This window comes from Podarcis cretensis (genome assembly GCF_951804945.1).
Source record: "Podarcis cretensis genome assembly, chromosome: 5".
In the NCBI taxonomy this organism is placed as follows: Eukaryota; Metazoa; Chordata; class Lepidosauria; order Squamata; family Lacertidae; genus Podarcis; species Podarcis cretensis.
Window position 1 is genome coordinate 56237937 of NC_137174.1, and position 18217 is coordinate 56256153.

Consider the following 18217-nt stretch of genomic DNA (forward strand, 5'->3'; position numbering starts at 1 on the left):
TGATTAGCTATACAATGCAGTAATAAGGAAATAATGCTATCAAAGTTTTATATCAACCAATGGGGAATTTAATGGTGATTACAGGGCAGAAGTGACCTGTTCCTTTTTCCTCCCTACTGTGGATTTTCCTAATTTACTGTACTGATAGGAGGGGGAGAAATAATCACTGACTCCAGAGCTGGCAGAGGTTTTATCTTATCTGGGACATGCTGGAGGAATGGGAGGATCCCATGGTCCTCCTCCCGTTGGAACACTAACTAGAGAGGACTAATGGCAACAGAGATTTCTTCTGCCACAAAGGGGCCTTTGACTGTGGCTCTCCCTTCTCTGACCATGGAAACGGTTCCATGGCATCCTAAGGAAGTTTACATTTACTTACTTTGCATTTTACATTGGCATCTTAAAGAAAATTGTGTGTAATGCAACAGAAAGCGTGTCAGGACATATTATAAAAGGCAATTGGCATTGTATCCCTAAGCTCAATTACATGAAAGATCAATGGAAATGAATACAATTCATAGCTGTAAACTGCAGCACAAGTTAAAATATTTTTGATATATTTATTTTAACTTACCAGAGAATTTTCAGTTTCTTCCTCTTCTTCCTCCTCTTTCCCATCTTCTACTTCCTCTGTAACTTCAGCCTTTGCTTCTGCAATCAGTTCTCTGACTGGTTTATTAGAAGTTACAGTAACAAATGGATGCTGTTTAAAAAGGCATAATATCAGTTAATCAAAATTAAAAACCATTTAATAGCAACATATTTTATCACTTAGGGCCAGGTTATGGTCTGTTTTGTATCCAACTCAAAATAAAAAATAGAACACTTAAAGGAAAATTTATACTGCTTACAACTTTTTTCTGTGCTATCTGTTCTTCTATTTTCATGTCTAAGATCATTTACATTTATTTATTTGAAATATAGCATGGCTGAAGCTAAGAGTGTTTCTTTGGCAAATTATCTTTGCCTGGCCCCATTTCAGAAGTCTTTATTTTTAAATCTAATGTATTTTAGATGGGAACATGAATGAAGTAACATGAAACAAAGTCATATTCATCCTATTACATTTATTTAGGTTACCTCCTTGTAAACTATGAAGGAGACTGCAGCTTCTGAAATACCAGGCAGTAATAAGCAAGGGCTAGAATCCAGAGGACCTATGCATAACCAAGGTCTGGATATACTTTTGTCAGAATGTCTGTCTTCTCCCTAGAACCATCCAAGTGCTCAAGCTCCCTTAGACATGAGAGCTTCTCATGATAATACCAGTGGTAAGGGAGAAGAGTAACAGCACAGTTTACCAATGGGTGCATGCTATTCACTCACTTCCCCAATGCCCTCTTCTAAAGATCTGCGTGCCTACATTACCAGCTACTTTTAAAATCCAAAGCATGGCCGTTTGGACTAGCCCCCAGTGTCTCACCATCCACCTTCCTGCTTTCCAAAGGGGATTACGGACCTGTCATCTTTTGGAACTGCTGCTTCGAGGAGCAGCTGAAAGGGGAGGTGGGGGAGCACTGCTCAAAGCGATGGCTGAAAAGGCTTTCCTTGCCCTTCATGTTGGAAAAGTTTAAGGAACCAGAGCAGAGCCCTCTTTGCTTGTGCTTAGCTGCTTTCTGATCAGCTGAGTTTGGGGATGGGGGACAGAGACTGCAGGGAGGATAGTTTTAAAATTTCCTCACAGTATTCCTTTCATTCCACCCTGCTGATTGGGAAAGGTTGTGTGGGTATACCTGTCTGTGTGCCTCTGTGGTGCATGTTGGATGTATCTACGGTGTATGTATATGCATGTTTGCAAAAGAGTGTAGAACTGCCCTGTTTGTCACTAGCATGTGGCTCCTGGAAAACTGGTATTTTATTTATTTTATGTTGCTTTTAGTATTTTCTATTGCAAGCACTGCAGTTTTTAAAACACAAGTTATTTGCTGCTTTCATCATTCTCTGGCTAGAAAAGTGGGGTATTAACCAGTTGGTGCCGACTCCTAACTCTCTGGTGACCAATGGTAAATGGGAATGTTCTAAATAAAGTTAAAACATACAAAGATTGAAAATTTAGCAGACTTTAAAAATAGTTCCTGTTTTAAATTATTTATATAAATGCATTCAATAAAATCTCATGACTCAATAGACACTTCGTTCTTCCTACCTGTAGAAGCTCAGCAGTGTTCCACCTGGCATCTACATTTTTTTCCAAACATTTCCTTAAAAAGTCTTTGAAGTCAGCAGACCTGCATAAAAGAAGCTGAACTCAATAAATGCTATACATTCAGTACTACATACAAATTGAGTGATGACATCCACTTCATCAGAAGTATATAATGACTGTCAGATAAAAATAAGTTCAGTACCGTCTACTTCTTGCCTGCTACCTCTCATAAGATCCACCGCACACTGTTAATAAGCAATTATACGAGAAACGTGCTAAGAGGAAGGCACGCTTGGCAAATCCATACTGTGATCAACTCCCGCCTGGGAACCAATGTCCCCAACTGTGGAAGGATGTGTGGATCCAGAATTGGCCTCCACAGTCACTTACGGACTCATTGTTAAAACCGTGTTTATGGAAGACAATCTTACTTGGCTATGAGTGATCGCCAAAGAAATAGAAGATACTTCAAATCATTTTAATGAAGATTGATGTCCAAGACTATTGTACTATTTTATTTCCATAGCACCACTATCTGCATCCTCATATTTAACTGAAAGCTAGCCTAATTAATATCCAGCTAAGCTTGAAATGCCTATTTGCTTCTGGGGGGAAACAACATTTAACTCTTGAGGCCCAAGTGTGCTTTTTTTGCCAGTTGACAATCTTAAAAATTAAGACAGCTTTATTATTCTGTACCTAGGTATTATTCTTGAAAAATAAAAATAAAAACAAAAATATACCATAAAATAAAATAGAATAATCACCATTTTGAAGGTTGAGCCAACGATGGTGGTTCCGACTTTGCTATTTTCAGCAGAACACGCATTGGATTCAATTCATGATGAGGTGGTTCTATTTCAGCCATTTCTATTAAAGTGACACCTAAAGACCAAACATCAGCCTTGTAATCATAAGGCCTGTCTTTAGAGGTCTCACACATTACTACTTCAGGAGCCATCCTGGGATAGAAAGCAAAAAAGAAAAGATTTTTAAGATCAATTATCTGTAATAAGTGGTATTTCCAACAGCGAGAAGAAATATACCCAAGGGGCAATAACTAACCAAGTTAAATGGAAATAATCAACATCATCAGAGTAGAGCCACTGAAATAAATTACTATAAACCATTGATTCCAATGGGTCAGAGTATGACTAATCTTACATATAAATTAAGGTTAATAAAACCAGTAAATTCTCCAACAAAACAACATTATCATTTTGTTTACTATACTTGATTTTTTAAAATAGAAATATGTATATAAAATGCAGTATGCTGCACTCAGCATAAAACAGTACAAAAATTGCACACATACCAATATGGAGTACCAATGAAAGAATCTCGTCTTTGTATTGTCCTTGTATTTTTAGCAGACACTCCAAAATCCGCTTCAAACAAATGAGAAAACATTACAGTCACTCATACCAATATACACTTTTACTTCAAACAGTGTCATCTATGTAAAAACTTGTATAACACCACTCATTTGTCAAGAATATTCAACAGGTTTACAACAAAAAAATATGAATTAATAGAGAAAGGATTAAGCTCATGAGTGATGAGAGCATAGTTTAACCTAGTGAGTAGATCTGTGACAAGTGAGGCACAGGTAGGGGCATGACTTCTTTTCACTTCAGGCTGAACTCCCAAACTGGAAGCTTGTACCTCCAATAGTATTGAGCTTCCTGGGCACTCTTTGCCAAAAGAATCACTTTAATCATGTATATTTGCATTGGTTTTATAAATCATTGAATGTTACTATAATGACAAAGATTGATTTTCTTGGGGTTCAAGAAGAGAGAAAAATGGATGAGGTTTGTAGAAGTTTATATTTATAATGGAATAACCAGTATGCTCTGTGAACACTTAACTGATATAGTTATGCATTTTAATTATATGATTATATCGTTTAATATTTTGATATTTTGATATAATATTTTGATATACAAATCGGAGGGAAAGGGGCATAAAAGTCCACGTTAACAGAAATATGAAGGGAATTCATTCTACAAGTTACTAGTAGCAAAGATGAGTATCCCCAATAAGCACTAAGCTGTTGTCCCCACTAACATCATGAATGCTTAGTAAAATGTAACACAACAATGCAGTTCCACATGAAGCCACTCATTGGAAATGGGCTAGTTCACAGTACGTGGTTAGAAACATATTTAGGAATTTTGACGGAAATCTGCTTGTCCGATGTAATTATTTTCCCTTCCTTCCACCCTGGGTTATTCTGGGCATTCTCCCAAACCTCCAGAGTGGATTTGGTGAAGGCTTGGAGATATGTGGGGGAAGGAGAGCCCTGCTGCAATAGCAGGAGTCCTTGTGCTGACTTCTGCTTATAAACTGGACTGTGGGAATATGGTCATTTGTCCATAAGAGCATGGGCAAAAGTTTATTATCGCAAGGATGGTTTTATAGCAGAAAGCATTGCTTGGAGCATGATCAACGCATGGACAGCTCATGCCATCCAATGATTGGTCCACGTAGTATAACATGATCAACTGCGTGGTCTGGTGTGAGAACATGCTCTTATGGACAAATGACCATATTCCCACACTGGACTACAGTGGTACCTTGGGTTACGAACCTAATCCGTTCTGGAGGTCTGTTCTTAGACCAAAGCATTCTTAAACCGAGGCACGCACTTTTCCTAATGAGACCTACTTCCGGTATTGCAGAATTTGTTGTCCAAAGCGTTCGTTAACAGGACTGTTCATAGACCGAGGTACCACTGTAGTTGAATCTGGCCCTATGAGTTTAAGAAGCCAGTTTGCCAATACTGAAACGTTCTGCCTAAAGATGCAAATAGTAAACAGAGCTGAGGAGGAAGCTGTTCCTCAGTTTAAGTCAATAGTTTCAATCTGGGAAGAAAAGAAATGTATGTCCATTCCTTAATCCCCACACATTCATGTGGATTTCCTAAAATGGCCTTTAAACATCTTTGCAGGCTAAGTTATGACCAAACAGCAAGCAGCCACCACAAAAAGCAAGGGCGAAAGGCAGACACTGCCCTGAAGATCTAAGCTCAAACTATTTTTAAAGATTTATTGTGAGAATGAAATAAAGCTATATATAATAATCTAAAAGGAACCTAATAATCCAATGAAACAAATTACAGCACAACAGAAGGCATTTACTTGCTGGTACAAATATTCAAAATGCTGAAACTCAATAGGCACATCTTATTCCTTAAGACTAAAGTAAGTACTTCAGCATTCAATGCATAATTTACATATTGACTCCACTCCCACAGCATGTATTGAAAGCCAAGTACAAAGAATTGTTTAAAAGTTGGATTAAAAATATATTGCTCCTATAAGGACATAACAGTCCTGCTGGATTAAGCCCAAAGACCCATGTAGTACAGCATTTTCATCTTACAATGGCCAACTAGATGCCTACGAGAAACCTGCAAACAGAAACTGAGTGTAACAGTGCTCTCCTCACTTGACTTGTGATTACCAGCAACTGGTATTCAGAGGCATGCCATTCATATTATCTCAGTGGTTGTTGCTTCTGACCAATCAAGGAATCCCATTCAGTGGACAGCTGGCGTTTTTATTTTCCCACATGGAAACCTTAGCCGATATGATGGGGTTTCTTGGCATGGCACCTGACCATGCAGAAGCAACAGCCACATTGTAAGGGTAGCATATGATTGAACCTTATCTGTAACTGCCAGATGCTGGGGTTTAAAAAACAGGCAATGAATATTGATAGCATGCTGTCAGGGGTTCAGGAGCAGAAGCACAGGGAAGAGGGGAGACGGAGAGCGAAGGGAAAGAATCTGAGGGCAGCGTAGGAGAAGATGACAGTGGCCCGAGAGATTCCATGAGCCTCTCCAGCGAATCGGAAGATTCACAGAAGGGGGCGCCAGTGGCCAGGGCAAGGGGGGTCCCAAGGGGGACACCCCAGAAGCAAGGGGCCAGCGGGGACTCCCAGAGCAGCAGTTGGAAATCAGGACCAGCTTCCCCACCGGAGCTTAGTGGGGGGGAAGAGTCACAGGTATCGGGAGTAGCGTCTCCCCCAGCAGGGAGAGGAGAGGAGTCAGGGCTGACCACGCCTCCATCGGAGAGTCAGACAACGGAGGGGAGGTCAGATCCGGCCAGTATCCCGGAAGAGGGAAGCAGTGACAGAAGTAGTGTAACGGTCAGGAGGAAGGTCACTGGGTTGGCGCGAGAGGCAAGTTCAAATGTACAGGAGCGCGGGGCAGCAGAGAATGAGGATTGGGAACCGGGTCCTAAAGCCCGCCGGAGGGAGGGGGAGGAGCTAAGCGACTCAGCGTCGGAAGAGTCCAGAAAGGGCAATGCCCCAGCGGGCAGGAGGACCCAGAGGAGGAGAGAGCAGCGTAAAAGGTGGAGCAGGGCTAGGATCTTAAACTGGTGTCATAGGGGAGGAGACTCAGACGGGACTTCGCCGATCTAGGGTTCAAGACGTAGGGCTGCACGCTGTGGCTTTGAAATGGAAACTGAACTTCAATAAAGACTTTTGTACATAACTACAGCCTAGCGTTGGTCCTCTGTGAGCTGGGACCTAGAGGCAGCTCTGACACATGCCTTGATTATAATCTTCCCCAGGCATTTGGTAGGTCAGTACAATACGAAGAAATGGTCTAGCTATGTAGATCATTTATCTGAACAAGTACAGGCATTTTAAAGTGTTTCTATGTGTGTCCCAAAAAACATACCATGTCAGGCTTTAAGAAACATTAACGTATTCAATACAAGTACTACAATAGGCCCACCCATTCACTCTGAAATCCAAAGGAAATTTGTCAAGTGTAATTACAATAATTATTTAAATTGTTTATTTTCCAGGTCAACGAAACTTACTTATAACAGCTGGAAAATAATACATCATGAAATCTCTTCTCATCCAAGTTAAATTTTTAAAAGAGGAATACTCACCTAGCTTAATGTCTCCATCCAATGTGAAAAGAATATTCCCAGCTTTTAGATCTCTATGAATGATCTTATTTTCATGCAGATAGTGCAGCGCCTCAAGTGTCTGTCTGCAAACTACCCTGATCTGTGGCTCGGTTAGTGGCCTCTCAAGTTCTACAAGAAAAGCATACTCTCAAAATATAAAAACCATCATTTACAGATTGCATTGATTCACATTTTTTAATGAACATTTGCTTCAACCTGATAAGTCTTAAAAGCTGATCAAACAGAACTGGATTCTCCAACCCAGTATTGTTTAGATGTGTTTGACTACAGCTCCTATCATTTCCCCAGTTACCTAGGCCACTGGAGTGAACAACTTGTAGTTCAACACATTAGGAGGGTACGAGATTGGAGAAACCTTATGTAGAAGCCACAGTGTGAAGAAATATGAAGAAGCACCACGAAGAATCAAAACAAAAATGAGAACAGGCTCTGATGCTTAATGGTCACAGGACTTTTATTATAGTTCTATGTGTTTTGGAATGAAATAGTCCTTCAGGAACTTGAAAAACTTGCAAGCTCCTGAAATTATCACCCTAGCTATTCATTGCAGACACAGAGAGAATAAACCTGTTCAAATTGGTTGTTAAGTTCAGACTTTCCAAACAAGTACCTTAAAGTACTTGCAAGCTTTTCAAGTTCCTGAAGGAGTATTTCAGAAGCAGAGAGTTAAAATAAAAGTCTTGCAACACTAAGCAGTGGAACCTGTTTTCTTTGTTTTAATGTAAAAGCTATGTCATAGATATTTATACCCACAATAGTTCAAATGCTGTCTTGTTTTTCATTTTGCAGCATTGCTGAATCATGATACTTGCGTGTATGTGTATGTTTGCTACTAAATACATTAAAATAAAACTGTTTAACTGTGGATATTCTTATATATAAAATGGGTACAGAAAATATATTAAACCAGGCATGGGCAACCTTCCCCCCCCCCCCATGTTGCTGAACCACAACTTCCATCATCCCCAGCAAGAATGGTCAATAGCTAATGATGGGTAATTCAGCAACATTTGGAGGGTCAAGGGATCCCCATACTCTGTGGTGAGCAATCTAAATATGTTGCCAAACTATTTTTTATCTGGAGCACATTTCTTACAGATCAGAACTGGCAACACACTTCCTTTTACACCTGAATTATTTTATCTTATACACTAGTCAAAATGAAGGTGGCTGAAAGTAAAAAAAGGGAGGGGCTGCAGAAGGAACAGTACTATTAAAGTTCCATAAATTATTCTGGGCTCCAGCTTTCTCATCAAAGCTAAAATGAGAGATAAGAATGTCCTAAGTTCAAGAAGTCCTGCTGCTCTGGTAACTAGGATGAAGTAACACTCTTTTGGGGGTTTTACTGTGGTTTTCAAGAGGTCTTGAAATGAACTCCTTTAGTGAGATCAGAAACTGCTCTTCCCTCAAGGCCTTTCTTAGGAGTGACAAAAGCTTTTTATTTTGGAAGGATTTTAACTACTAAATTAATTCCTAGGGTAGATTTGGTAAGTAGTGTCTTTTGTGTTAAATGTATACAAATGTTTAAAATCACAAGGACCGCCCATCCCCAAATGAACCAACCTGAACCCTGCAATCCTCATTTGAGGCCCTTTTTTGCGTGCTTCTTCCATGAGAGGTCTGAAGGGTGGCAACACAGAGTGGGCCTTTTCTGCAGCGGCTCCATGCTTGTGGAGGGAGGCTCACCTAGTGCCTTTGGTACATACCTTTCGGCACCAAGCAAAACATTCCCCTTCTCCCAGGCCTTAAACAATCTGTGGCCTTTTAAACTGTGCGTGGTGTGGTGTGGTGTGGTTATTGTTATTGTTTGTTTGTATGCTATGCATTTTTGTGTTTTTATATTGTAAACCACCCCATGATCCTCAGATGAAGGGCAGTGCAGAAAATAGATAAATAGATAGACGGACAGATAGATTTTGGTACACAGTATAACCAAACTGTTAATATGCAAAATTGTAGCTTTCTTTTGCAAAACGTAATATTGTACTTACCCAACATTACAGCATCTACAGCACCACCAGCACAGAATTCAATCAGGATCTGCATATAAAAAATAAAATAATCTATTTTTAAACTTCCAAGTGTTGAGATTTAACTTTGGCTAGCCAGAGCACAGAAGATAAATCAAAACTCCCCTAACCAAGGACTCAGCTAGATGGGTAAAGAAAAAGCTATTTTATGTGTTATATACGTGATATAACATTGTGCCACCAGATGGCGCTGTGGAGTCCCACTTTTCTCTACCTGTTTTCCCTGTTTAAATTTACAATACATTTAACTGAAACACTCAAGTGTATCAACATTTTGAGGTTTCTGATGTTTGACTAATCAGTCACTCTCTCCTTTCCTCTTTGGGTTGTGAATGTTTGTTGATGACAAAAGATGGCAGGGTTTTACTGGCCATATTGCTTGCTTTCATTTATAGAAATGAAGAACTCTGCATCTGATATTTAGCAAGCAGCAACAATAGAAAACCTAGCATTTTGTTACTGTTACAATGTGTGGGCACACAATGAAAAACACTGCAATTCCTGTCCCTGTCCAACCCTCAAACACTCTTTCTAGGGAGGCTATATGCTTAAATCAAATTGAGCAATGCTTATGGGCAGAACTGTCTATACCAGGGTGGGGAACCTCAGGCCCACCAGCTGAATGTGGCCCTCCAAGCCTCTTATCTGGTCCTCAGGAATTTCTCTAGGTCTCACACCCCTCCCCTACTGGTCTAGAATTCTAAGATTTAACAAATTGACCTTATAATATGCAACTCCCCCATTAGCTAAAATTTTAAGAAGGCAACAGACTTTGGAGGGGGGAAATTCCACGAAAATTCTGGAAACCCGGGATTGAGGCTTATACCCCCATGATTTTCTGAATGTAGTAAGCCACAGTAAACAAAGTGTGGCCTGCCTAGTGTAGGTCAGGCTCCTCCCTGTCTCTCTGTGTATCTCTCCCCCACTTAGGGGGGTTAAGGGGACCCCTGACTGTTAAGTCCAGCCACGGATAACTCTGGGGTTGTGGTGCTCATCTCACTTTACTGGCTGAGGAAGCTGGTGTACAGCTTCCGGGTCATGTGGCCAGCATGACTAAGCCGCTTCTGATGAACCTGAGCAGCACACGGAAACACCGTTTACCTTCCCCCTGAGCAGTACCTATTTATCTACTTGCACTTGACGTGCTTTCAAACTGCTAGGTGGGCAATAGCTGGGACCGAACAACGGGAGCTCACCCCGTTGCGGGGATTCGAACCGCCAACCTTCTAATCGGCAGGCCCTAGGCTCAGTGGTTTAGACCACAGCGCTACCCGCCCACCTGTCAGTTGGTGAAAATGATCTGTTCCTTTCACCTAGGCTGGCAAAGATAAAAGCCCAATCCATCACATTTGAGAGCATAAAGATTTTTACAATGAAAGGGCAAGATATAAGTACTCTTAAATAAATATATAAATTTAAAGTAAAATATATTATTTTATGAATTGAGATCTCTAGCAAAAGCTTTTGCCTTAACAGCAAGCATATTTAGGTCTAAAGTTACACTCCAGAAGGTTTAAGCACCCTTTCCTCCACTGTCAACAAACTGTACATATGTAAACAAAAAGTACTAATTAAACACCCATATTGTACTGAAGTATTGTTTTGTCAAATCATAAAGACACTGTAATTTCACATCTTCTCCTAAAGTACAGGCTCTGAACAACAGCAAATACCTACCCAAAGGTTGTTTTCATAATAAAAGGCATCTAGAAGTTTGACAATGTTAGGATGATCACAGGATGCTAAGATATCAATTTCAACCATGTAGTCTTCAAGTTCTTCCTCAGATTTAGTATCAATCACCTTTGCAGCAGCAAGCACATTTGTTTCTTTGTTCTGAGCCTGGAAAATACATTGAAACAAAATTCTGGTCAGTTGTTTTACTTGTTCCAATTTATATAACTTTATGAGCACTTCCCCATCTTCAACAGACTCTACAAAGAAGTATTAACATTGTAAAATGTCTATGTTTTAATTGCCCTCTAATTCATTGTCTCATCTCTCATCCAGCTTTTACTGTTACTGGACTCTTTGGGGAGTGGGGAAAACAGTCTACAAGTTGATTCCTTCCTGCATTACTAAAGCACCTGCCCCCGGTATGAAGGCAACAAAACGAAGGGGAGGGTGATAAACAACGGAAAACTTTAAGATAATATTACACACTGCTTAAGTCTTCCACATCTGAATGTGGAGGTATGTTCTTGTTTCTGGTTAATCCTAGACAAATTGCATATGAAAGTAGCAACCCACATAATATGTAAGACCTAAGACACAAAGTACACTTTTGTCTCCTGTAGAGGTTTAAACATATCCACAAGTAAAATGACACACAAGGTGAAGGCAAAACTCTGAACTAGTGTGATGTTCTACATCACTGATAAACACACACACAGAGACACAAGTTGCCAAATACAGGCCAGGAAACAAGTCAACAAAGTTGTGAGGATACAACCAGGAAGAAATGCCACCAATAAAATCAGAAATATTCAACTTCTTGGGGTTTTTTTGGTTAGGGGGTGGATATTGTAAAGCATGATGGTCTTAACATGGTGTCAGGCTAAATGCAGCGTTTCATTGTGCATTCTGTGGGCTTTGGCTCTCTTGTGGGCTTCATCTGTCTTCATGGCTATTATATGCCTCTACTGTTTTGAGTGCCGTTTCCATATCAACCACCTCAGCATTAGCAACAGACTACCCAGCATATTTGTTGCGGTTCTTTTCCTTCCTCCCAGACATGGTTACTTACAACCCACAAAGTTATATATACAAAACTGGCAACAACCTGAAGCATTTAAAGCAGTTTGGATTTCTTTCATCTCATGTATTAATTTGCCTATGGAGGGCATTAAGCCAAAGTGTCCTAGAATTCCTTTTGGAAAGATTTGTTGACATATTTTACCTTGCCATACATATCCTTGATTATTATGGAAGTGAATTTTCCGCTCCTCTCCCCTATCTTTGCATGTAAATTTCCTGAATATGACAATGTTAGTCTGTTATATTGACTTGTTTATTAGTGTGCATATTTATGTATATCTTTAAAACAAATACACACTTGTCTGGTTAAGCATATTATTTCCCTCACATTTCCAGTAGTTCCATGGGCCTTATTCACATTTTCTAAGCTAAAATGAAAGACACCTCATTTTTACCTTTTATAACAAGGAAATCAGTGAAACAAACAAACCAAAGTTGTACATTTGCAAGAGCTGTCAAAACAGCAGCAAATGATTCAGAGTGGAAGCTGCAGGTTCACCTTTAAATGTGAACATTAGTTGCAAAGTTAAGGGTTTGGAGAGCAGGAGTGTTGGAAAGACTAACTGGGCTGTGAGTTTGGATGGATGGAAAACTATTTATTTACTTATTTGCTTACTTGCTTGTTTGGCACCCAGGGCAGATGTCCTGTCACAACCCTGGCCTATTGTGACATGGAAGAGATCAACCACCAAAGCAAAATTCCATATTTTCCCGTGTATTAGATGAGGTTTTTAACTCAAAAATCATGTCAAAAAACTGGGGTTGTCATATACACAGATAGTGGCGGGGGGGGGGGGAGGAGCTGCGCGCTGCCAGCCGGCCAGCTGATTGGTGGGCGCGCAACTCCCCCCCATGCAGCTGTGGGAGGCGCGTGCTCAGGAGAGCATTTCCCGCAGCTGCATTGAGGGGAAGTTGCGTGTGCCAGCCAGCTGGTTGATGGCCCACACTCTAGGGAGCTTCCTGCCCACAGTGGCATGGGGGGAGCAGCTGCCCACTTTGCCAACCCCCAGCAACAGCCCTGCTGGGGTGATGGCATGAGTGCAATTTCCCCTTTAAAAAGCTCAACAACTTTGGGCCATCTCCCCTCATTTTCTTTAAAGTTAGTCCCCCAAAATATGGGGCATCTTATACATGTGGGCATCTTATACATGGAAAAATACGGTAACGTGGAAAAGGAGACGTAGTAATTCCACACACTTAACATAAGTCAACTGTGTGATGCAGTAGCAGCGAAAGGGGTGGGGTGGGGGGGAAAGGTAATGCTATTCTAGGCTGTATCAACAGAAGTATAGTGTCCAGATCAAGGGACGTCCTGCCTTATTCTGCCTTGGTCAGACCACACATGGAGTACTGTGTCCAGTTCTGGGCACCACAATTTAAAAAGGATATTGGCAAGCTGGAACGTGTGCAAAGGAGGGCAACCAAGAAGATCAAGGGTCTGGAAAAAAAGCCTTATGAGGAACGGTTGAAGGAGCTGGGTATGTTTAGCCAAGAAAAGAGACTGAGAGGAGATATGATAGCCCTTGAGATATTTCAAGGTGGCTATCACATGGAAGAGGGAACAAGCTTGCTTTCTCCTGCTCTAGAGAAATGGCTTCAAGTTACAAGAAAGGAGATTCTAACTAAAATTCAGGAAGACCTTTCTGATGGTAAGAGTTGTTTGACAGTGGAACAGTGGTGATGGGCTCTCCTTCATTTGATGTTTTAAGCACTGGTTGTATGGCCATCTGTCATGAAGAAGAAGAGGAGTTTGGATTTGATATCCCGCGTTATCACTACCCGAAGGAGTCTCAAAGCGGCTAACACGCTCCTTTCCCTTCCTTCCCCACAACAAACACTCTGTGAGGTGAGTAGGGCTGAGAGACTTCAAAGAAGTGTGACTAGCCCAAGGTCACCCAGCAGCTGCATGAATGTTACCGTAGTTTTCGCTCCAAAACACGCACTTTTTTGCTCCTAGAAAGTAAGGGAAAATGCCTGTGCGTGTTAAGGAGCGAATGCACGGATCGGAGCCATGGCTGCCATCAGTCAAGCAAAGCGGGAGCCGCTTACACACTCTATGAGGCTCTCGCTTTGCTTGCTTTAAAGCGACCTGGAGCCGGGGAGGAGGGAGGGAAGGAGAGCCATGGCAGCAAAGCGGGCAGCAGCCGCTTACACGGGAGGAGGGACAGACGTTAGCAAAGGTCCGTGCGCTCTCTAAACAGAGCAATGAGGCTGCAGAGGGACGGTAGGAAAGATAAAATTTAAGCAACCAGCAGCAAAATAAAACCAACCTCGAGCTCTGAGCCACGCAGTGAAAACCAGGAAGTTAAAAAAAAAAAGGCTGGGGATGAGGGAGAGGGGAAAACTTCGCAAATCCCCGCGTCTCAGCTGATCCGCTGGGAGGGAGCAGCTTGTTTTCAGGCAGGATAGATTTGAGCATTGTCTGGGTCCTAGTGCCCCTACCACTTTTTTGTGCTCCATTCTATTGCTGCTGGTGGCTGCTTATCACTCAGGCTACAAGGAGGAGCGCTTTTACACAGCTAATGGTGAATCCCCTGCAATCCAAGTCCTCCTCACTTGCTCAAATCTATTCTGCCTCAAAACAAGGAGCGGAAGGAAAAGGCTGCAAACTGTTAAATGGAAAAAACCCAGGCACAGGGCAAGTACCTTAAGTATACCTTTAAAGCAACAGTGCTCTTTCCCTCCCTCCTCCCCGCTCAGCTCGCCGAAAAGCTCCTTCTCCACACGTGCTCCTTGTCCCTTGAGTGCTTTTCCTTCCCTCCCCACTTAAAACGTGGTTACAAAGCACGGATCCACATGGATCCTCAGGATTTTTGCATTGGGCTACCCCAAACTCACCATCAGATCACATGTCTGTGGCCACAGCATGAACCATAAAAATCATGCACCCACTGTTTCGTTCAGAATATTTTTTTCTTGTTTTCCTCCTCTAAAAACTACGTGCGTGCTATAGTCAGATGCGTGTTATAGAGCGAAAAATACGGTAGTTGAGATTCCTGCATTGCAAGAGACTGAACTATGGGTCATTTTCAATCGTACAGTTCTATAGTAGCATTACCTTAAGTCCCCTGTGGCTGGAAGATGCTGCCCACAGAAAGGAACGAACTATTTAGTATGCCTGCAAGAAGCAAATCTGCAGCTTGACTTCTATCACTTCAATTTGTAATGCTCATTTTATTTTTTTGTAGTGGTCTGTATAACTGCATTGGTAATTTAATTTTTGGGAGGAGATATCGCAGAAACCATAGTTCAGAGATGCTAAACTGTGAATACAGTTGCAGAAAAGCTTGAGGAATGAAACAAAACTCCGTTGTTTTTCTTCCATAGTTTCACTGAACTATGAAGTAGTAACTAGCATCAATATAAATGTAGAAGTGAATCTTATCAGTGAAAAAAAAATGACTAGGCTAACTTCCAACAGTTTCCGCAAGCATATTATACAACTTTTTAAGTTGTCACTTTATTCCTCTCACATTCTAACTCTCAGTTTACCAGCAGGACCATCTCACATGCTTTCCTCATTAATAGGCCAACAAACAAGTAACAAAACTGCATGACTAGCTTTTCAAGTACTACTTGCAAAAGAGGCTTTATACAAGAATGTGTACTAGGCAAACACATTTATCACACAGTGATTCATTTTTCCTTCCACAGAATTAAAATCAACTTTGAAAGTTGGGAAACAACAGTTTACAAATAATTTTAAGCAGGGTCTAATTTGAAAACTGCATTGATGTTTAATAAGTGTCAAGACTTTAATTTATAAAGTTACAAGTACGTAGCATAGTTCATGGCACAAAATCATAAGCATATATTTTAATTATGTATGTATTTATAGTCTGCTTTCGTAAATGTTTATCAAGGCAACATACAACATGCAAAAGGAAAATTAATTCAGTAAAGCATCAATAAAAACCACTAAAACACCAGTAAATATTAGCTTATAAGAATTTTTTTTTTTGTAGTAAACATCTATCTAAACAGTTTTCATACTCGTACAGCATTTATCTCCCTTGACTGGCCTATCTGAAGTTAGATGAATTTGAAAACATTCCATTATTTCCAAATAGTAAAAATACAGTATTACAAGTCTGTTGAGCTTAATAGGACCACAGATTGAATGCTACAGACCCGATGTAAGAGCACCTTTATAAAAGCTGCTGTTGGCAGAACAGAACACAATTATACACAGAATTGAGAAGATTTTTCTCCAAGAGGTGCTAACTGTGTTCTACCAGTTTGAGTTTTGAACTTAAGTATGATGTAAATTAAGTAACCAAATGTACTGCATCTCAGTGGCGTAGCGTGGGTTATCAGCACCCGGGGCAAGGCAAGTAACTTGCGCCCCCTAACCCATGGATTTGCGCCCACAAACCCGTGGATTTGCGCCCCCTAACCCGTGGATTTCCCTAACCCCCAGATGTTGCGCCCGGTGCGGCCGGCCCCCCCTGCACCCCCCACGCTACGCCACTGCTGCATCTATATGCATAAAGGCAACACACTTAAGCATAATTCTGCAAGTGTTAATATTTTATCCATAATTATCAAGCTTTAAGACTATATTAAAGTAACTATTATGTTTGGGTCAAAATGTCTTCTTTCAAATGGAGAAACTCTTATTAACATGAGAATGCTAAAACAAAGAAACAGGCAACACATTAAGAGTGGACTACGGAATTCTATGTAGGATTATGGAGATTGCTTAGGTAACAATCTTCTCCCCACGGAATCCTATTGGGGGCGGGCTCTCGCGACCCTCCAGAGCAGATTTAAAGAAGATACAGAGAGTACCATCCCTGTTGCACCAGTGGGAGTGTTTGCATTGCTAGTAGAATGGGGTGATTGAATATGACCCTAAGGCTGCAACCCTAGAGTTTTCTATTTGAGGGGAAGCTCCATTTAGTTCAGTGGCACTTATACTTCTGCGTTGATGTTCACAGGATTGCACTGAAGGGACAGATTACTTAACTTTTTGCCTTTTATATATCCTTTTAACTGTCTGCCCCTACTAGGTGCAGATTTTCCATCATCAATCAAGTACATGGAAATAGCCTCTTCAATATTTCCACACATTTCTTTCTTCTGTTGCACTGGTTAGTATTACTGTATCTGTCAAAGATTTGGGAAATTACGCTATCAGTAAAAGTGACAAGAGCCAGGTCAATACCCTTCCTGCAAACAGAGTCTATTTATTCTTTCTCCTCATCTTATCTCTTCCGTCTGCCATCACTCTAAAAATATCTTTAGTGTAAATATTGCTGGTGCTTGGGACACTTTTGTGCATCCTGACCAATCATCTGATTTGAGAACCAAGGGATTAGGAAATATGGGCACACAATGCAATTATCAGACTTTCCTGCCACCCCCATGGCATCCAGACAACTCTAATGCAGGCAGGATAGAACTTTACATGCCATTTCCAAAGTACCGTACTTCCCAAAACAACAGTGCAACAGAAACTATGTATTGTGCTTATTCTCCCTAGTGGCTCCAAAGTCAATAGCTCCAATGTTAGAAGCCGCAGGCACATGCACACATGCACACAATTGTTTCACTATGACACACTGTGTTACACATGACAGTGTTAAGGAGATTGCATGCATTGCCCTTTGTCTTAAAAGCATGACTTTTTAAACACTGGAACAAAGATAAAAGAAGCTGCATCCATTTTCCAAAGCACTGTCCAGTGCTAAGCACCATCTCCACTGCAAACCAAGACAGGATAGTTAGTGGGTGGTGGCAGAGTGAGGGGAAAGGAGCCAAGTGAATGAGAAGCATGAGGGTGAGTGACGTTTACTTAAGATCCTTGAGAGGTTGCCATCCACAACTGCCATTAATTCAGCTAGCTGGAACCAATGTAAGTTGGAGCCCAACAACAACTGATGGCCAAGGATTCACCATCCTGCTTTAGTATGTAAGGCTCAGCTGAAAGCTCCTATGTAGAACTGGGATGTGAGTGGAGGGAAAGGGAATCCCCTGAAAAGAATTTGGAAGTGGAGAAAGTACAACTTCTGCCTGGAGTTATTCATAGCAGCTGACATTTTTACTAAAATCCATCAGAGTGGTGCAATATTGCTTGGTGGGATGGGACTGATGGCACTAGGATCATTTCAGGACAGTAAAAGCAAATCTTGCACCCCAAGGATTTAGTCTTCTCTTCAAAAATTGTCAAAATGCCTCCATTTTGTTGCACAGAAAGGTTAAAGCCCAATACTTTTGTGGACTATGTACTGCCACATTAACTTTCTCATTGTCCCCTCCCTCTTGCCTGTTTTTCAGCTAACAGAAACATGGATTGTGCCTAATGAAGTTTAATCTAATCTCATTGC

General features: G+C 41.0%; 1 protein-coding gene across 4 annotated transcripts in view; it reads right to left on the reverse strand.

Moving 5' to 3' along the window:
- Positions 1-18217, reverse strand: part of SLK (STE20 like kinase) — a 48196-nt gene that overhangs the window by 20278 nt on the left and 9701 nt on the right. For all 4 annotated transcript variants that reach the window (XM_079976059.1, XM_079976057.1, XM_079976060.1 and 1 more), the window contains exons 3-9: positions 10809-10973; positions 9093-9141; positions 7060-7209; positions 3462-3534; positions 2914-3108; positions 2147-2228; positions 575-703 (exon numbers count right to left, since the gene is read on the reverse strand). In XM_079976059.1, coding sequence (XP_079832185.1) covers positions 575-703; positions 2147-2228; positions 2914-3108; positions 3462-3534; positions 7060-7209; positions 9093-9141; positions 10809-10973 — 843 coding nt within the window. The remainder of the gene's footprint in view (positions 1-574; positions 704-2146; positions 2229-2913; positions 3109-3461; positions 3535-7059; positions 7210-9092; positions 9142-10808; positions 10974-18217) is intronic.